The sequence below is a fragment of the Micrasema longulum genome, unplaced genomic scaffold, assembly GCF_059751315.1.
Source record: "Micrasema longulum isolate JH-2025_06_02 unplaced genomic scaffold, ASM5975131v1 h1tg000986l, whole genome shotgun sequence".
NCBI classification, from domain to species: Eukaryota; Metazoa; Arthropoda; class Insecta; order Trichoptera; family Brachycentridae; genus Micrasema; species Micrasema longulum.
Window position 1 is genome coordinate 346532 of NW_028278175.1, and position 22418 is coordinate 368949.

Below are 22418 nucleotides of genomic sequence, written 5' to 3' on the forward strand. Positions count from 1 at the left end.
CTTTTTTAAAATCCACCGATTTTTGCGTAATGGGGGTTTGCAACGTTGCCGAGAATTTTACAACAGCTGCGGCTGGAGGTAGATTTTCTCTCTCAATGTTGATTTTTATAACTGTATAACATAGTTTCATAGTTTTTTTTTATACAAATGAATAACATAGGTTTCTTACCCGTTTGTGTAATTTTAATATAACAATATCCGGCATAATACTTTCATACAAATCGCTCAACGTACGGCGAAAGAGACAATGGAAATCAGTAAAGTAAACTGCATTGACCAACTCGATAAAAATCGGGGTTATTTAAATTTAAATTAATAAAAGTAAATTCGTTTTTATAAAAAATAAATCCTTATGAGTAAAATCAATAGGAAAAACCTCGAGTTTTTAACGATTTCAGGTATGTGTAGGAAGTGCTTAACTGTTGAATTTTATGAAATAAATGTTTGAAACCTTTATTGATGTCCCGCTGGATAATATTAGGTTATAAGCCTAGTAAATGCCTAGAATTCAAGATTGAAAGTGTTGTCCAACTTAGTTGTAACATAATATACTAGTATACACAAAGATTTATATGTGTCCAGGCGGATGAAGAATGCAGTAAAGTTCTGTGTGTGAAATAGAACCATTATCCTAGGCGAGTGTTTTATAATGAAATACGGTAAGGAAATCAATTGGAAATAACTGCGCCTGATTGTGTAGTGGTTGGTGCGTTTGCCAACCAGTCTTAAGTTCCTGGGTTCGATTCCTGAGTAGGTGGACATAAAATATTGATTTTGAAGGTTGTTTTAAATTAAATATTTCATTGTTCCTGTACTAGCACCTAAAGCGCAAGACAGATTACCTTAATGCAACAGATGATTGAAATACACTGCATTTGGTTTATAAATCCAGTGCCCTATGCACCACTTAGTGCGGAAGGAGGAAAAGTTATGGTTTAATGTTTTTTTGGTTTTCCCTTGAATGTTCTTAAAAATTATTATTATATTGATTACATCCTTTTTTTATATTTGTCTATAATTACGACTACTAACATCACGCCATTTTCCCGTAGGGTTGGCTAAGAGGGTGGACCACCACACACGTACATCCTGGCGTGCACTCCTAACTTCTTCCACATTCATACATCTTGTCATACATGCCCTTCGGTTCTGCCTACTTTTGACATGACCAAACTTACGATTTTGTTTTATCTGATCATGCCACGTCTTCCATGGTGGTTCTCGTCCTACGTCACCGTTTATTTTCGCCATGTATACCTGTTTTACTATTATTTCGTCATCCATTCGTTTCACATGAAAACCATCTCAGAGACCCTTTTTTAACCTTGTCTTTATTATTAATGATATCATATTTTTATTATTAATGGAGGGTTTTTTCTCAAATTTTGAGTATTTAAATTATTTTAGGCATCTATATCTCTTTCCGAATATGCGAAGAAAAAGAAGGAGACTTTCAACACCGCCAGCAGTGACGACCAGATCCTCGAGCATTTGCAAGAAATGGAAGATTCGGAACTTCTTCCTGTCGACATCCGATTCATTGCTGTTTCCGCCACTATTCCAAACGCTGAAGACATCGCCGAGTGGCTTGGAACTAGAGATCATCCAGCAGCATGCTACAAGTAATTAAATTTACCTTGACAAACAACGATTGGTCATAAGGCCTGTAAATTCACAGACATGTATTCATTTCTCTATAATATCTCAGACTCTTATGAATTTTCGATTTATAATTTCTCTTTCCGCACCCAAGGGTACATAGGGCACTACAATGCAGCGTACTTTAAACAGCTCTTACTCAAAGGTATGATCAATCTTGCGCTTCAGGTGCTAAACTACTTACAATGAAATATTACAGTGAACTACTTTTAAAATAAACATTTCACATTGGCCCTGAGGCTAATCGAACCCGGGACCTCTAACATGATTGAGAACGCGCCAACTCCTACGCTACGAGGCGGACCGATCTCTGATTTCCGTTTTAAAGATTTTCACCTGACAGTAACCACGTAGTCGAAAACGCTTGTCCAGGAGTCTGATTATCTTTTACACGTTGAACTGTATTATTTATCTGCTCAGACAAGAAATAGATAAAACACTTAAAAATATAACCTGAGTTAAAGTTTCTTATTAAATTTTTATTGAAAAAATGATCTTGCTAGAGAGCCAATTCTTAAAATTTTGACCTGTCTTCTCTTTTTGCCATATTTGAATTTACATAGGTTTGTATCCCTCAACATACAGCTTGGATGGTATTTCAAGCACAAATAATAATAAGATATTTATCTTTTACCAGAATTTACTCACTCTAAACAAGTCTTAAGAATGTGCTAGAACCTTAATTGCAAATAATAATTATAATTAAATCTAACTGAACCTATTTAAAATAAATATATATATATATATATAAACTCTCATGTTATATTTATTTTCTCTTGTTTGAAAGAAGAAAGGAGAAGGCTGATCTGGGTTTACTCCGTATAGATCAGCTGGCGAAAAGTTTTTTTAAGACCGAATAAACAAAAAAAATCTTTTCATATGTTATGTTTCATTATTTTTGTAATATTATATTTTTTACAAGTGGAATGATACGGAGTGGCTTTTCTAGGGTACGCTTTTTTTCTTTTTTTTTAGCAGTGCATTTTATATATAGAAATCTATAATCGACCTATAATTTTGGTATTTTTGTAAATATTGGATTTTTTTGCTAATATCACTCTTGTTTTCTTTAAAATTTTAATAAATAAATAATACATATACTTATGAACATATACGAGTATAAGCTTACATACATACACGAGTATATGCTGACATACATATACGAGTATATATATAAATATATATATATATTTTCAAGGAATCCATATAACACCAGAGCATTTAAACATTAATATATAGTGTCTTTTGGTTCATCAGCTCACTCCGTTCTAAGATGGAGATTTTTTTGTTGTAATTATACCTATTCCTGCTGTCACATTTTATTCATTATTATTTTCCCTTATGATACCACTAACAATCATCATAATCAATGAGGAATTTCAATGCTCAATGAGGAAGTTCAGTGTGTTTTCAAGCCAAAAAAAAAATTATTATTTACATATCGAATTATCAGCGCCATGATTTTTTAAAATTTTGTATTTCTAAAATAACTCCGCGTGTGACGTCAGGAATTGTTCTCTGTTAGTTCTTCCCATTGGTTCGTTTACGGTAAGCTAGCCGGATATCCTTCACAGCTCTCAAATCATTGGTTGGTTCATATGAACCAGTGACTTCAATCAAAGTAGTGCGTTTTTATTAAAATATTTTTTATTATTTATTTCGTACATTTTTAAGAAACTTTGTTGTACAATTTAATGTTCTAATTTTTACCGCGCGCAAGAAAACAATTTTTGTATGCGTTTTCCCCTGGGGGCTAAAGTTCCTCATTGTACGGCGAAGCATTTTATAAATGCAAGAAAAATAAATAAAAATGAACTACTTTTAACTACGTCGTAATGTTTTTCGAATCAACCAATATTAGTTTTGTGATAGATTTCAGGTTTCCGGAAACCCAACTATCCAATCAGCCGAACTCACTAACTAGAACTTATGACGCCACTGGAGGAGTCATTTTGAAATTACAAAACTCAAAAAATTCATAGCGCTGATAATACGATATATAAATATATATTATTTAATTTTGGCTTAGTTTGATAGTCTATTAACAAAAAATATATATAAAATGACCACTGAACTTCCTCATTTTATGTCTGAGAATTTGTATTTTTTTTTTCGCTTGACTTTTTGGAAAGGATCGGAGAAGAATTTCGTCCCGTGAAATTGGTAAAAATTGTAGAAGGCTTCCCATGCAAAGGACAGAGTCTATTCAAATTTGATATGTACCTCAGCTATAAACTAAGACAAATAATCGAAAGATATTGCGCCGGAAAGCCTACATTGGTGAGTTAAATTGTCCACTGTATTCTTGTTATATTATTAATTATATTTATTACATCATGCCATAAAGGTATAAAGAAAAAGTAATTTAGTATGCGATGATGTTTTTTTTCGTTATTGTGGCCTCTTCCCAAAATATCGAAATATTATCTACATAATGTAGTTGATATGATGTTCACTTCACTGTTTCACAATATATTATATTTATTGCGTTTTATAAGATCAATTAACATTAAAGGATAATATAAAATTAAATACAATTGACCACAAAGTTAATGCTTTAAATATAAATAGTATAAAATACAATTATTTAACTCGTATTTCTTAGTTCACTGAGTTGGCGTTTGTTTTGTAGAACTATCCAAATAATCGTAATATTAAAATCAAGCACTGATTGAGTCTACTAATTTTTGCACACATTCGTTTGAAAATACCCTTATAGAGCAAAACAAACTTAGTAGACTCAAATCAGCGATTGATTTCAATATTAAGATTGTATTATTTCCCCTACGTTTACTTTTAAGCTTTCTTTTAAGTGGGTAAGAAATAATATGTTAACCTAAAAAATATTTAACTACGTATTTAGTTTAGTCAATATGGAAAATCTCAGAGCTAGTTCTTCAAATATGATTTTTTTGTTGTTGTTTATAATTAATAATATCAAAATTTTTACATGTTTTCAATGATTTTTATATCTTTCCCTTTTAAAAATTATTTTTCAATCTCTTCAGTTTATCAGTTTTTTTTAATATAGTTATAAGTACTAGGTTATTTTTACGTAAAACTTTCTTGCATTCTAAAATTTATTTGATCACGGGGCGTAAAAATGTCGCGTACTAAATTTTAAATTTGATAAAAATATTATGTCGTTCTCATTTCCAAAGTTCTTAGTTCACACACGTACGGTTTGCCCAAAAACTAAACTTTCGACTTAAAAAGAATTTATTTTTTTTATTTAATATAGAGTATGACATTATTCTTTTTCAAAATATATTTTTAGTAAGAATTCCCAAAAAAATAATTTAATCTTTGCTGCCAATTTATCTTGAATTTAAATAGAAAACGTATTTTCAGATATTTTGTAACACAAGAAAAAGTGTAATTATGACAGCCGAAGTTCTTTCTAAGGATATGTTGTATCAATTGTCTCAAGAACAGACTGCAAAACTCATGCAAATGGCATGTCGGTTGAGTGACAAAAAGCTGCAGGTAATTTTTTACGTTTTTGGTACATTTTTTACTATTTTTATGTGGCCATTGACAATATTTTTTGCTAACGTTTATATGCGACATCTCAACACGGAACTGTTAGTCTCATGGAGTTGGGACTTATTGTCTCAAAAAATGTACAATATTCTTATGTATGTAAATAAATAAATGAAATTAAAAAAAATAGTAGTTCAGAACCGCGATTAAAAACGCTATCTTCATTGGTACATATCGAGACGTAATAAAATAAAACCAATATCTGTGTACGAAAATGTGTATATTTGTAGTGTTATCGTCGGTAACCTGTTGTTTAAAAAAAATGTATACGTATTCTATATTTCATACACAAAACTTAATTTTACTTTGTTGATAAAGTTGTAGATAAATGTTAATTTTACACAGTAATAAAGGCCCTGGTCGAGTTAATTTGTTGTCTTTTTAAAAATAAAAATTAATGTTTATTTTTTATATAAAAAATAATTTGTTGACATTGCTATTTTGATGAGAAATAATAAAAATAAATACGTAAGCTTAGAATTCTACAGTGAGGAAGTTATAATGAAGTTATGTTATAAATTCATTTATAAATCGTGCACATTTGTCAAGCCTTTTTTGTTGCTCGAAAAGGTACAATATTTGACGTTATATTTTTAATTTCCAAAATTATTTATAATTTCGCTAATTTTTTGGTTTTTGCTCGATTTTTCATCTTTCAAAATTATTATTTATTAATTTAGTTATTATTTATGGAATTTTTATTTTTACTTCTGGAATTTTTATTAAGAAATTATTTTTTAGATTTTATAATATCCTACGCCGCATCATGGTATAGTTGGTTAGACTGACGGGCAACTGGGAAATTTCCGTCGCGAGTTCGATTCCCACCAGTTGCAAAAAAACAACTATTTTTTCTGTCTAGGTGTTGTCTTGTATTTTTCATAACTTCCATCTAAAAATCAGCTCTTTTCCACGTGTTAACAAGCCTCTAAAAATAGAGGCTTAGGGTGTTTTACGTTAAAAAATATTTTTAAAAACCTAGGTTTTAAAAAATATAAAATATAAGGTTATAATATCACGTTGCATCACGGGATATCTTTGGAAGCATTTTACTCTCACTGATGTTTTTTTTAGTTTTACGGGTATAATAATATTATTATTCTTTTGTTAGGTTTTAGCGAGAAGTGGAATAGGATGCCACCATGCAGGATTCTTACAACAGGATAGAAATATCATCGAACAGATGTTTCGCCAGGGAAATTTACCTCTACTCATTACAACTTCTACATTAGGTATAATAATACGTTTTTAAAATACATTTATTTTTTAAAATAAAATAGTAGATAACATTTTAACGTAGATACTCGTTCTGAGACGAAAAAAAATATTATCTAAATTAAACAAGTCTATTCTTATATTTTACGTATTTATTTTTATATTTTACTGCAAAGGTATCGGGATTACTTCGGATACATTTTTTAAATTGACATTTAAAAATGATTTATTTTAACGTTTTTGTCTTATACAAAACTATGTGTTGATATAAAATTCACTAACTAAAAAAATATTGTTCATAGTTTTAAAAAGAAATAATCTTTTTTGATCTAATGAAATATTAACTTCTCGGGTTAATATAATTAAGAAAAAAACTTTTAATTAATGTCTGCAATATGCAGATTGCATATGTTTATTTTTTGAATTGTAATGACACTGGTAATTTCTTTTAGCAATGGGAGTAAACTTGCCGGCTCATCTTGTCATCATCAAGACCACTCAGTACTATAATAATGGCGCTTATCAGGTAAAATAACATCTACTAAAAGCATTCATAATCTCATCATTCATTTTATATAGTGACACGATTCTTAAAAGTCAACTAATAGAGTTACATAAGTTTGAAATTTAGTATCGTGGAAACTGATTTGAATAATTTTTTTTTTTTTTACCATAAAATAAAATGTTTAAATTATTACTTCCAAAAATTAATAACTAGTCATTTGCACCACAATTGAGAATATTTCTCATTTTATTCGTTTTCTAGTGATTATTTAGTTAAAAAAATAAATTGTCAACCTGTAACTAATATGCCTCATTTTTTATTGATTTTCTATCATTTTTTCTGTTTTTTATTTTATTTTAAATATTAGTAACAAAAATATTAGAGCCTACTTTAATATGTATCTACCTAGTCTGTTTATTATTACTAGAATTTCCAAAAAAACAAACGAACCGCGTTGTAACCTACAGAGAATGGTCCATTCTACTCGTATCGTGCAAATCCACATAACACGGTAAAATTACGGTAAATTGGCATTTATTGCATTATACATTTTGTATTTATTTAAAATTATTCAGCACCTACTCTCAGGTAAAGACCCCGCAAAAAAAATCGAGTAGAGATTAGTCGGCTTCATGGTACCTACTGGTTATTACGATTGTATAGAATATATAATAATAGAATCATTTTTATACGATAAGTATCAATTCACCCCATGTACCGTATTTTTCGGACCATAATACCCGTATGCAGAGACAAACTGAGGAGACAAACTAGTATGAGGAAAGTACATTCTATTGTCTTCACCTTCGGGTTATTCTCTGCATTTAAAATTAGAATGTACTTTCCTTACCTTAAGTTTTGTCTCTGCATACGGGTATAAGATACACTTTTTTACTCTGAAAATTCAACCAAAAATTGGGGTGCGTCTTATCGTCCAAAACTTTTTTTTTCTAAAAATTGATTGATAAATTTTGGATTTGGAGTGTCATCCGCAAAATACAATAATTTGATCATGCCGTATGGATTTTTGGGATGAGTGAAATGAGCCAATCAAGTGATATCACTCGTGGTTCGCACGTGTACAGCAGTGTCTCTGTTGTACTTTTATATTATTTTCTTTAACCTTGTATTTTGTCATATACCAAAATAAATTATTTTTGTACCTTATCTCAAAATTAGAATCTTAAATTTATTCAGCGTTTTTTCCCAATTTATAGGAATATGAAGAAAGTACAGTTCTTCAAATGATGGGCAGAGCTGGTCGACCGCAGTTCGATACTGAAGGCGTAGCAGTCATCATGACCCGTTGCCAAGACAAGGTAAATCTAAAATTGGTCATAATTTTCCACTATTTGATATTAGGGCATCACACTCGATAATGGTTTCGGGACTAAGAGTTGCATACTAAAAACGTAAAAGTGGCCACTTAAACCAGCCAATGACCGGTCATAAGCCCTGTAAATGCCTAGACTTCCATATTCCCTTATTTAAGGTATTCTCCATCCCCATTGTAATTTGTTAGTACACAATAGTGCTTTTATTCATTAAATTGTGTATGTTTTGTTGTGTTTATTACCATACTGAGAACATCAAAACCAATATAAGATTAATTCGTTAAAATTGTAAAATACATACATATCGACGGTCCCTACGTATACTATCGAGTCTACATTTTGCGAGGTTTACGGGAGATAAAAAACAAAGCTTTATATTTTTTTTCAGAAGCCATTAGATTGATACTGTAGGATTGTCAAACATATATCTTTTCAAATGTGTAGGAGCCGTCGATAATTGTTATTTATTCAAATATTTCAATTTTGGGGTTATTTTCAATAACCTATTAATAACTCACTATTGAAGAGTGGGAATCAAGTTGTGGTAGAGTGAGATTTAAACCTCGACCCTTTGATTTGTGAGTCCACAACACTACCCGGTTAGTCATAAAATTATTCACTTTTTGTGTATAGGTAAAGTGGACAGCTTAAAATAGTTTTAAGGGCGCTGCATATAAGAACACAATATCATTTTAAATCCTTTATTTAATATATAAAATCAATGGCTTTAAGCAGAATGTCTGCCGAAGGAAAGAAAATTCATAAATAAAAAATCCACAATTAAATTACGCAGACCAGCGAAAAAAGCTACAAGTTTATATTAGTATTTAATATACACAAATAAATACTAATTTAATAAAAATGAGTATAATATTATCATAGCGTACAAATAAATAATTTAATTTAATTAAATTTCAAAATTTGTATCAGAGATTTCTTATATTCTAAATTGGTGTATTTACAAATCATTAGTCGTGCCGAGTCAATTTATTTTGTTTCGTTGTATGTAGTAAAAGACAAATTAAAAATACAAATATGAATATTTGCGTACAGAAATTAATGAGGCATATAATATAGCAAAGGTCCAACTTCAAATTAATTTTTTAAAATTTAGATAAAGGGTCTGATTCATTTGTGTTTCATTTTGTTGTTATTGTAATTTCAATTAACAGTGTTTGGAATTTCTTAATGTCATTAAATGTTTGTTTTTTAACTAATCTAACTTATTAGCAAAACAACGAAAGTGATCTGCTTAACATTTACTTTTAGTTAAGCGATGAATCTATTTTTTTGATAAAATTAATTGGATATCTAAGCACATTGAATGATTTTTCAAAAAAAATGTGTACAAAATGTAGCGCCTTATCCGGAGAGGATAATGGAAAAAAAAATGTACGAAACCACAGATTGACATTGGTCTCCTGACATTTCTCGCTTAACTTGCACTTTGGTCGTACCAACAAAACACGTAAATAATAGATCGAACCCAATATTAAGATGTCGTTTTACGACGAAACCCGGTTTAGAGCAACCGCACGTTTTTATTTATTTAATAAACGCTGTAATTGTAGTAGGCTAGGAGCATTGTTATTTTAAGTGCCTCAAATCTGTCACGAAAATTACCAAATATTCCTTTTTTTCGTATTTTTAATTCATCCGTTGTATTTCGCTCGGTGGTCCAAAGCCTACAGTGGTTTGGCATTTTCCTCGAACGTAATCTTGGGTACGAAACCGCTTTCTCCATCCACGCTATACTCCACGGTCATCAGTCTGCCGTCAGGAAGTAGTACCCTGTACGCTCCTGTTACCTTTCCACTGGCATCTCCGAGCTCGTTGGCTCCGAAGAAGAGGTTCTTCTCGGGATCTTTTACGTCGTATTTGTATTCATACTATAAATTCACAAAAATAATGTATTAAAAATAATTTCTACAACTTTTTAAAATTAAAAACATTAACTTTTCAGGAGAGCTGATTAAAAACGTGTACATTTATATTGATTTGTCATAATTAAAACGACATGTATTTTTATTCTAACATTAAAATAAAAAATGTGAATTAATGTATTATAATATATCTAAACACTTCTAAACTGTTCTGAAAAGTTGATTCTATTTTATTTTTTTAGACAACTGGCCAGAAGGCCCATTACAGCGGTAAATTGCAATACAGAAAAGTCAGGCCTGAGAAAAATCACATTAATTTATTTTATTTGTGTTCTCATCAGGAAATCGAACCCGCAGCATTCCGTGCATGAGTCAAGCGTCTTGGCAATAACACAACAGAGGGCCTTACTTATTAGATTTCCTTACATAAAGCCTATACCCGGTGTGACTATTTATACCCGGTATAAGGAAAGCTTACTTGTATAAATATTTACGACCTAGTACAACTATACTACGCTTATTCCATCGTTTATTTTTTGACCATGCCACATTTCTGCGTATATTTTTGAAGAAGCTCCGTGTGCATTTGCAGTTACAAATACTAATACGTTATTCGTATAAGTATTAGTAACAAAATAAAACAAACTTCACAAATGGCAAGCGTAACTTATGAAATCTTCGATAATGGTATTTTATTGTTGTGGTGTTTTAGACTTGGAATTTCTTTTAAAAGAACAAACTATAAATAAACTATATTTTCTGGGCGTCATTGACTTTTGAAAGAGAATATTCATTGAATTGAACATGGATTTGTATTTTGATAAAGAGTGTAAATAAATAAATAAATAAATAGTTGAAGAACGACGACTCATAGATGCCACGCACAAATTAACATTAGTCGTAAAATAAATTAATTACATACCAACATCAAATATACCATTGATAAATGTTTAGACGCATATATTTTCATTTAATGAATTTTAATATGTGATATTGTAAACATTTTATGTTTAAATACTGCAAAATATAACAAGGGTCATTTTCAAAACAAATGCTTAGTAAAATCTATCTCAATGTAGTGCAAAATTGATGATCTTTTTTACACTCAAAAACAATATTTCACTTGAAAATCTTAAAAAGTCAGCGTGTTTTAAAATACAATCCATTTTACTACTGAAAAATAGGACGGATGACAAATCGCAGTTTTATTCCACTGCTATAAGCAGCAGGTATAAACGTGGAATAAGTTCCTATGGCCGCTATCGCAGCACTATACCGGGTATAACGTTATGCGAGGTTTTCAAGTAAGAACTTTAACTATACCATCCTTATTCTGTCACTATCCCTAGGCGTAATTTTTACCAGGTTTACAAGTAAGGCCCTCAGTACTTTAATATTCGATTTAACAGGCTAACAGGCTGTAAGGCTTAATTTCAATATTGAATGATAACATAGAAAAACTAAACTTAAGAAGAATCACATTTTTAGTTACATAATTTAATTTCGCTGGGAATTAAACACGGAACTCCCGTGCGTTAGCCAGGAGTCTTTACTATTACATCACGGCACGAGAGCTTCCAGTGGGGTTATTTAAAACTTTGGCCAGTATAATGGATAATACCTGTATGGTCTCTTAAAAAAAATTAAAACTGTACACTGTCCATATTTATTTACATCAAACGAGATTATTAAAATTTAATAAAAATAAGCACAGTTTATTCAAATCTTGACACCCTCTGCTTTTTGTGGGTGTAATAATAAGTTTCCATATCAATCATTCTAGTATGCCTACTAACACAAACGAAATTTGTATGTTTACTAATCACTAGCACATTAACAAAGGGTTATTTTAGAAATAAAAGACTTCGATACGAAATATCGCAAAAGCGATGAAACCGGTAACTGGTTATTCCAAATTCGTGTATTTAAGTATCACTCGTCTTTTATTTCCATAATAAATTACAATGAATTTCCACCAAGAATTTTCACGAATAAATTCAAATTGGATTATTAAACATTCGAACACACTGTAGAGCGTTTAATATTAAAACTGGTTACCGAAAATCCTAATTTTTTTCAAAAGTTAAACTTGAATGTATTTATGGATACAATAACAAATATAATAAACTTATTTATTTTATTTATTTTATTTATTGACACTTTATATACATATACAATAAATATACATATAAGGGCGGGCATATTGCCTTAAGGCAATTTCTTCCTACCTACCCAAACCGTTCAGTTTGAGAAAATTATAAATACATGGACATATTGAATCTTACAATTTTATACAAAAATTAAAAGCAAAGATTAACAAAAATAAATATATGTATAAAAAAAAAAAAAATACACTTTAAACTAAACTATAAGCCACTCACTAATAATGTGTAATAAAAAGTTAAATAAGTTATAATTACCGGCATAGGTGCTTCATTCTCGGGAGCTCCTTGTGGAGCAGCACTGGTCATGGAGACCAGGGCAACTACTACGACGCACGCCATGCACGCCTCCTTTATCCTTAATGTAATCATATTTCTGAAAAAGAAAACATTTTTTACTTGGTGTTTTTGTCACCATTCCGCATTTCTAGAAGTACACTGTGGTATGTCTAAAATGGCAATTTTGATGAAGAGAAAAAACAACATTTTCAAAATTCGTTAATGCTCGTAACTCAATTTATATTGACATTAAAACACCCGGTATTTGTGGTTTACTTATTCGACTTTTAAAATATGAGAAGAAATCGGTAACTCATAATTACTCGTGTTTTTCTTGATATTTTACTAATTTGATCTCAAATAAAACTAAAGTTTGTGTTCTATCTCGTTAAAAAAAAACGTAAAAATCGTGAGTGTTCTAATAAAAAATAGATTGAAAAGTGTTGTTGTACTGCATTTATAACTCAACACCCAAATTTAGACTTACGACAGTGGACAGTGACAAAAATGTTTTTATTTCTTCTATGCTAATATGCTCCAGCCAGATTTTGAAAGTCTATCTTATTATAAATTTTAGCTAATAAAATATCAACAAATAAAATATTAGTGGAATCAATGCATAATATGTATGTAGGTAGATATCGTTCTTATCAATACTTAATTATTAACTTAAATGATATTGACAGAATGGACACCTATTAGTTGTATTCATAGCTATCATTATCATTTTCTTGTCAACATCAAGTAGTGCATTTGAAGTCCAATTGCAGCGTATATAGACCGTTTTTGCTACATGGAAGGTTATATGATTAATTTTGCGGCTTAGGTGCCAGTCCAAGGACAACGAAATATTACATTTCACGTCCTTCCTGTCAGGAATCGCACCTAGCACTGCAAAAATGGTAGGTAAACGCGCCTACAAGGTGGAGTTATCTCCACTCGATTCCTTTTTCAGTAGTTTAATATGAGAGTAGCCATCGCCTTAAAAATATTTTTTTTAAATCAATGCATAAGCAAACGGTTTAAAAATTGTTACTGAATGTTTTTTGGCAAGTTAAAAACATTACGTGCGTGATTTTTGTGACACCGCATACAATACTCCATGGTTCAGTTGTGCATTGATTATTCTTTTGTGCCACTCTTTACATCACCTCACGTCGCAGTCCCACGAGCGGCCATTGTTTTGCCCCTAATTACCCGCTTCTTGGCGATAGCTTGTTGAAATTATCTTGATTTTAAATCGCCCCAAACCAGATGAAATTTTTAGGAATTCACTTGTTGGTCAATCGGAAACTAGGGCACACATTTTTTTCAAAACTTTTAATTAATGGTCGTGTTGATGAAGATAAATCTCTTATAACAACTTCGTGAATTTTTTAAATCGAGCTATTTTGGCATAATATGCATAGCATTCTGTTTGCAAAATTTGTAAAAAAAAAGCATTTGTTTATTATTTATTCCGATTACTATAGTTTGCAATAGAACCTACTGTTATATTCGTTATTATAATAATATTTTATTACTAGACTGCAGACATTTTGCACGAATTAAATATTATTTATTAATAAACCACCTTAGTCAGATTGAAATAAAATCTACCCACGCCCACGCCACGGTTGAATGAAACTGCATTATATTTTCCGAAAAATAAATAGTATTTGATTGATACTCAAGTATCTATTGATTTGGCGTTTATTTTGCATTTAATGGAAAAAAAACTTTTTTTGGTATGATCGGTTTATTAATAAGATTTTTGTATTTTGGTTTCTTATTGGCGTTTAGATTTTATTGTAGGTAAATTATAATTTTAAAATCAAATATTAAATCAAACCACCACAATTGCTTTTTGAAAATCTATGACCTTAATGGCTATGACATTTTCTTTACATAATATGAGGTTTCATGCGATTCGTTCCGGTGAGATCAAATAAATAAAACTGTGACATTTCTCATGCTCGGATGTAATTCTATTAAAGGGCCTCGTCGCCTTTTATAGTGCAAAAATATAATTTTAATAATATGTTTTATATGGTATTTGTCTGACTATGTCATTTTTCATATTACTCTTAAATTACAATCGGGAAATAAGTTTTTTTATGGCACTTTTAGAATATTTTAGACGCTGGTACGTACAACGAGCGATATAAATTATCAATAATTAACATCCGACAACCCAAAATAATAATCGGTTTGTATCGGTAAATATACAGCTGTTTAGGGCCGGGTTGTTTGATGATTAGTAATGTTTATAAAATCAATAGTAAAAGTTAAAGTTTTGAAAATGTATTCATTTTTTCATCCAAAAAAATTGCTTTTAAAATTGTTACAATTGCTTTCGATTTTTTACTATTACTTGGGTTCAAACAACTCGGCATTGGTATTTTTAAAAATAAAATAATAGCTTTGTTTTACTTATGGTCCGAGATTACTGACACGGTATTCTATTATTATTTTCTAATTCAAAGTTTTATATAGATTCCCTGGTATCAAATATGTATACTTATTAATACAATAAATTTATAAAATATATAAATAGGTAATATGTGCATATTATGTATGTACATAGGAATAAAGTAAGTTGGTTTCATCTGAATAAGCTTTGTTTAGTAATTGTTTATATTCGCAACCGAATTAACTCTCCAGATTTCACATTGAGATATGAATATATTATGTAATTTATATAAATAAAACTCAATTTAACATTGGTGGGTATGTCATTGGGTACATCAATTACGTACAAATACGTCACAGGTACATCAATTATTGGTAGGTATGTCATTCAATGACGCTTTAGAAAAATACTTAACCTTATTAGAAAAATCCTTCGTATAGGTAGGTATTATGGGTTTAAATATGACAATTGACATGTTATTTTTGTTGTTTTTTTTTAATTTTTATTATTCACTTTCAATAAGTGAACATACGTATGCCTACATTGAAAAAATTTAATATAAAAAAATAAGCGTTTAAAAAATAAGCGTAAAATAATTGGCATTTATGAGTAAATACGTAAAACAATTCAAAATAATGGATATAAATTGAATTAGTCAGTTTAATTATCGAATTAATTATTTCGATTTATGCTTATATATTTTTAAATAAACCATGAATAGTTACCGCTTTGAATACTCTAGTTATCAATTCACATTTATTGAATAAAAAAAAAACTATAAAAATAATGTATAAGGAAGACGTGGCATGATCAGATAAACCAAAATCTTAAGTCTGGTCATGTCAAAAGCAAGCTGAACCATAGGGCATGTGTGACAAGATGTATGAATGTGTGGCGGTCCATTCTCTCTGCCTACCCCTACGGGGAAATAGCGTGATGATAGTAGTAGTTGTAGTGACATATTATACATAACGTTGCTACCTCTCTAATGGAGCAACTGTCAACTTATGTTTTCATTATTTTTACCAAGTGTTTAACTCATAACTATAAGCGGTTAACTTATTTTTTATACATATTAGCTTATTACGATGCTCTTATGTAATACCTTTCAAATTTTTTCAAGTTTACTCTGATTTTACGAGGTTTTTTAGATGTTACAAAAAAAAATCATATTTGTAATAAATCCTATTTTTTTTATTGAAAATAAATATTTAGCGTTCTTACGGTTTACTCACATATTTTATTTTTGGGCCAATTTTTAACGAGTTGTAAATAGCTTACTATTAAGAAATGGGAATCAACTTGGGGTAGAGTGGGGTTCGAACCTCGGACATCTGATCCTTTAGTCCGCAACATTAGCCTCGGGCCACAACCCAGATAAACACACATAAATCCTTAACCTTTAATATATCGTCATGTTTTTTTATAAATAACGTTCAATATTGACAGATAAGAAAAACAACTTTGAGATTAGAATATAAAAGTCTAAGCATTTACAGTGCTTATGATGTATCATTTAAACCCCTTGAAGTTAAAACCCTGTCAACAAAGATTTATAAAAACTCAAAATATTGTTGAAATAATTTTCATTTCAGGAAAGATTATTTATTACAGTAGTTTCCTAGTGAAATATTTATTGTACTTAAAAAGATTATGTAGCTCATGGACTATTCCTTTGAAAATAAATAGATTTACTAGCATAAGTCGTAGATACATAATTAAAATAATGGATATTTAATTTTAACCTCATTAACCTTTTATTTTCGAAAACAATTAGCACGTCACGGTCAACACCGGAATAGATTAACTAAAAAAATTGTTAAAAAGAATAATGTACGGCAAATAAATCGAATGTTTTAGGGTCAGCTGCACCATAATAAGTTTAAAGTGTTGTTTTATCTTATTTTTTCCGTTCAACAATTTTGACCACTTAGGCAAAAAAGGCATTTCACATTTAACTCAAAACTTTATTTATCTAACTTTTGTACAACTAGCCCATATAAAACAAAGACTCGTGTTACTACAAAAATATGTTTTGTAAATTTAATCTGAAATAAATGGTTTGATGGGTCTACAGTGATTTAAAAATAAAATTATTTTAGTGATACTATGTTCTACCATTAAATCTACATTTATTAAAATGCTTTGGTGTTAGAAGGGGTAGTATTGAGTTTAATAGTACTACTACCATTTCCCAGAATAAATATAAAACGACTTTATTTTTGACCACTTTATGCGTAAAGTAATAATAAGGAAATAACGGTAGTTCTTATTTATAGGGTAGAGTGTTGCCGTGTTTATTGCGCCAATTATTGCAGTGTAGGTATCTCGATCGTTTTTTTAATAAAAGTAAGGTAAGATCAGTCTTAAGTTTAAGGGGTTTGTTCAAATTACCTTTAAAACCAATATTTCTCATCCACCCTGTCAGGATTCGAACCTTGGGCCTCAGATGCTGTAGGCGAACGCGCTAACCACTAGGTTGACTTATCTCCAATCTAATTTCTATTTTAGAATTTTTATCTGAAAGTAAAGCGTCAATAAATCTCGTCCAGGATTCTTATTCTATTTCAATAACATTCTTTATCCGCTCTGACTATGCGTTAAACTTTTTAATATTTTTTTAAAATGAGTATTAGTTTTTTTATTTATTTATCTTGATGAGTGATATTCTTAATTAATTATTTTGTGAAAAATTGCAAAATATTACGATATATTTATATAGGCGGTATTCTTTGGTGTAGTGGCTAAAATTATTGTTAAAGGTTTCGGGTTCAATTCCCGGTAATATCATAATAATTCTGTGGCATGGATTAATAAAGGCCGATTTCGTTAATCACAATATTACGGGTTCTAGCCATTTTGTTGGGTTATAGTAAACCGTTTTACGCCTTGATAACAAATATTGATATAAAAAAAAACATTACCACACGTACGTGTGCATAAAATATTTAAATAGTCAAGTTTTTTTTAATTGGCATCGATCCTATACAAAATGATGGCAAGAATAATATAAAACTGACATTGGTCCTGTTAGATCCAAGCCACTGAATTATTTAACGTAAATTTTTCTCAATTCCGAGCGTTTTTCCCTGTATTTCATTTATATAATTAAGTTTATTATCATTACTTTTTTTTTAATGCGCGAAAATAAATCAAATAAAACCAACTTATTAAAAGTTCATTAAACGAAGGTAATTTACTGTGAAAACAGAAATCAAACAAACCTCACTTCTGCATAAATTATGTTCAGTCACGCAATATTTTCCAAAACAGCTTTGTCATTTAATATTCTTTGTAGATTCTGAAATATAAATGCTGATGTGATTTTTAAACAATAGATTATTTACGCACGCGCAGTGTATAACTACACGTAATGTCGCGATGTTAAATCGACACATTCGTAACGAAAAAATATCAAAATGCAGAAAGAAAACCAATAAAGTTGGAAACAAAAGCTTGAATGCAAGAATAAACAAATATTTTAATAGTTTTAATAGCGTTCGTTATTATCTATTTTTAATGGGATTTTTTCTTATCACATTCCAATTAACAAGACAAGAATTTTATTGATGCAAACGCCGCATGCGGCAGTATGAAAATGCGGGTAGTGAAAAATATTTTAAAATGTATATTTATTCTCATCTGCATGCAGGTCTGTGTCCGGGCAGAAAGAAATATAACATGCATCTTCAATTTAATCTATAAATTAAGTTTTTCGTATAAAAATTTAATGTGTACACAATGTTACTTTTTCTAAATATGTTCTATAACAGATATATAAATTTGCATACAAACATACACTTTTTCGTACATAAATATCGATTTTTCTTTATACCGTCTTATGTAATCATGTGATCGCGGTCCATGACGAGTGTTTTCGACTCGATGGCTACTCCCAGGAAAAAATCCAAAAAAGGGAAATTGAGTTCAGATAAGTCCGCCTCATAGTATAGTGATTGGCGCATTCGATTCCTGGCAAGACGTCGTTAAATATTGATTTTTAAGGTTGTCTGTTGACTTCAAAATGAAACAAAAATGATTAAGATGCTCTGCAATGGGAGTATTAATGCGTTGCCCTTTGGACCACTGGATATGGACAGGAAAATTATGAATGATAATGATTTTTATCGACAATAGCTAAGAAATCGTTTCACTCGTCAAATATTGTAGATGGTTGCCGATTGCAGTGAAAAAAAAGATTTTCTTACGTTTTAAAATTAAGCGAGTCAGGCAAAGATAATTGATTTATTTTGGTCCATCCCATTAAGATTTGATTAATTCGTAGGAACTCTTTATAAAGTAAAAGCACTAATAAATCAAGAAAAAATAAATGGAGTAAAGAAATAACAGTTACTTCTAAAAAATGCTTATTTAACTACTTAATCAAAGTCGTTGCCAGCTAAGGATGCCTGCGCTCACATATTGACCGCAGTGCAAAAGATGTTTTAGTGTTGGCATTCTTATCTGGCGACGACCATACCAAACTTAATGATTATTTATTTATTCACGTACAAAAACAGTTCACAAAAAAATTTAACAGATAATAATAAATACAGGTCAAGAGTATGTCCATACATGCATTATATATTTATATTAGTACCCCGTATTAAGACCGGCAAGTGTATTATTGTTATCTTTCAAACATTTTTTCACCTTAGCTAACTAACTTCTTTAGTGACTACCGTTATATTCTTATTTGAATTTGAGAGTAAATATGTTTAAAAGTACGAGTAAATATTATCCGTTGCAACCTTTTCCAACATTTTACTGTGCGGAAAAAATATTTAAATATGTTTTTAATCTCGGTACTGTTGATCACGCAATATGAAAACAATTGTATATATCGTGAACTAACGCATCCATAATAAAAACTCTCCGCATTTATTCCAACTCTCAAATTTCTGATGGTTTTTAAAAAAAAGGTTGTGATTTTCCCAAATATTTTATTTTGAGTGCCATTTTCAACCAGTTATAAATAACTCACTGTTTGAAAATGGGAATCAAGTTGGGGTAGACTGGGATTCGAACCACGGACCGTTGAGCCGTGATTCCGAGATATTAGCCACGGGACCACAACCCAGTATTGTAACCAGTACAACTTATTTATTTAAAACACTTACAAAATTGTATTTTCGTATCTCAATTTTATTTATTATTTTATTGAAATAAATTGTGTATTTAAAAATGTATTCATAGATAATACTGAAAGTAAAAACATGATAATCTCTCAATATCAATTTTAAGATGAATTGGAAAATTCGACGACGCACATCGGCAGATTAATCCTTTTATATCAAAAGAATGTATTAAGTTCCCTCTAGTAATTAAAAAAAAAATATCCTAGAACGTGCTCCGTATAAATTCAGTATTATAAACCATACGACACGACAGCCGAAATATGCGTACTTTTAGCATATTCTTTCTAATCCTCGATGATAAAAGCTCAATCGTTTTATGTAACCACTGTTTTTCGGTAACTTTTGGATTAACTACAAAAAAAACTATATTTTTAACAATTTTTAGTAACATTTTTTTGACAATATTTCGTTTCGCAACGTAATAAATGTTTTTCATTAATTATGTCCACGAGATTTTTAACCCTATTGAAAGTGTTCACCCCTCACCTTCCTTCTTCGGGGTGGTTTCACAAAGCGATCACTAGTCACGTAACTAGACACAGAAGTTTCCTCACAGTACTGGCGCTGATGTATGACCGATTGTGGGTTTTATACGCTCCGAGATGGAATCCCAGCCTTCGAGAGCTCATGCGGGTCACGTTTTTCACTACTCGCCCTGCCTTAAAGCGAAGGCGGTGCTTTTATTTCGTTTATCCCATAATCATCTTAAATTGTTTTAGATGTGTATTATTAATTTAACCTCATACTAATTGTCATCACTTTACGTTTAATGATGTACGTCGGTGTAAATAATGATAATACTATTTAATTGATTGGATTAGCAAATACTTAGATATATTTTATCATAAAATATTTATAAGTAATGAACTAAGAAACGCTTTTAATAAAATAAACCGATATTTTAACAAAGACAAGGAATTTATCAATGATCCATTTATCATCTCAACCGAGATAAAAGAATTATTATGGAATGTGGAAATCTAGGCATATACTAGACCTATCTATCATTGGCCTTCGTCTCTATTTAGATAGCGGTCTATGCAAGTATATGATATTCCTGTATGAGGCTACAAATGTTTAGACATGCTCAACATTTTGTCTGTCAATAAATACTCGTACATTTATTACTATGCAATAAATAAAACTACTTTGTTTTTATTTTTTCTACCGACCGGTTTCAAAGCTTTAAACGCTTCTTTATCAAGGTTGATGAAGAAACTTCATAAAGAAGCTTGTAAAGCTTTGAAACCGGTCGGTAGAAAAAATAAAAACAAAGTCGTCTTATTTATTGTATAGTAATAAATGTACGAGTATTTATTGACAGACAAAATGTTGAGCATATCTGAACATTTGTAGACTCATACATGAATATCATATACATAGACCGCTATCTAAACAGAGACAAAGGCCAATGATAGTTTATAGGCCTAGTATGTGCCTAGATTTCCTTTTCCATAATAATTTCTTTATCTCGGTTGAGATGATAAAAAGATCATTGATAATTTCCTTGTCTTGTTGAGGAAGAAGCATCATAAATAAGCTTGTATAGCTTTGAAACCGGTTGGTAGAAAAAAAAAGTAGTTTAAAACAGAGTTATTTTATTTATTTAATTATAATGAACAACCACAAAGTTAGCGCTTCAAATATAAAATATAGGTGTATTACTTTTTAAACTATCTAAAAAAATACACCAAAATAGTTAAAGAAGCCCAATTACATTTGTAAATTATCATCATCTTCGCATCATTCCCTTTTACGCGTCTATTAGTTTAAAAATATGGGCCCCTCCGTTGGTACATCACTCACAGCGCATCTATTTTTTTTGTTTCATGAAGGCAAAATCGTCATTTTTATGCTTAAGATGCCATTCGGAGACTATAAAACACCTTTTAAATTAATATTCCGAGTCAACCACATCAGGTATCGAACCCGAGACCTCTTACATATAAGGCAAACGCGCTGATCACTAGACCAGAGCCAGACATTGTATTATGTTTATTATGCTGAAATAAATTTTCGATTGTTTTTATATGTATTATTGTAAGACAGTTATGACTATGAAATAAAACCGGAACCCAGGACGAGTGTTTTCGACTCTATGACTGCTCTCAGGTAAAAATTCTGAATTAGGAAATCGAGTGGAGATAATTTCTCCTCGTTGAAAAGCGGTTGCTGCATTCGCCTGCCATTCTCAGGGTCCTGGGTTCAATTCCTGGGACTAGAAGAGAAATATTGATTTAATGGTTTCTTAAACTGCAGTATTTCATTGTTCCGGCGAAAGCGTAACAATTCCTGACATGTTGTAACA

The 22418-nt window shown here is 30.4% G+C and overlaps 2 protein-coding genes across 2 annotated transcripts in view; one reads left to right on the forward strand and one right to left on the reverse strand.

Annotated features, from left to right (window-relative positions):
• LOC148277753 (uncharacterized) overlaps positions 1-22418 on the forward strand; it is an 81162-nt gene that overhangs the window by 3766 nt on the left and 54978 nt on the right. The window contains exons 7-12 of the mRNA XM_088232447.1: positions 1408-1622; positions 3792-3939; positions 5011-5145; positions 6314-6434; positions 6870-6943; positions 8140-8241. Of these exons, the coding sequence (XP_088088573.1) occupies positions 1408-1622; positions 3792-3939; positions 5011-5145; positions 6314-6434; positions 6870-6943; positions 8140-8241 (795 nt within the window). The remainder of the gene's footprint in view (positions 1-1407; positions 1623-3791; positions 3940-5010; positions 5146-6313; positions 6435-6869; positions 6944-8139; positions 8242-22418) is intronic.
• Positions 8944-20673, reverse strand: LOC148277754 (pro-resilin-like). Its single transcript, XM_088232444.1, has 3 exons — positions 20597-20673; positions 12560-12677; positions 8944-10145 (listed from the first exon to the last, which is right to left on the reverse strand). Exons 2-3 carry the CDS (start codon positions 12671-12673, stop codon positions 9942-9944), a joined length of 318 nt encoding a protein of 105 aa, XP_088088570.1. The 5' UTR covers positions 12674-12677; positions 20597-20673; the 3' UTR covers positions 8944-9941.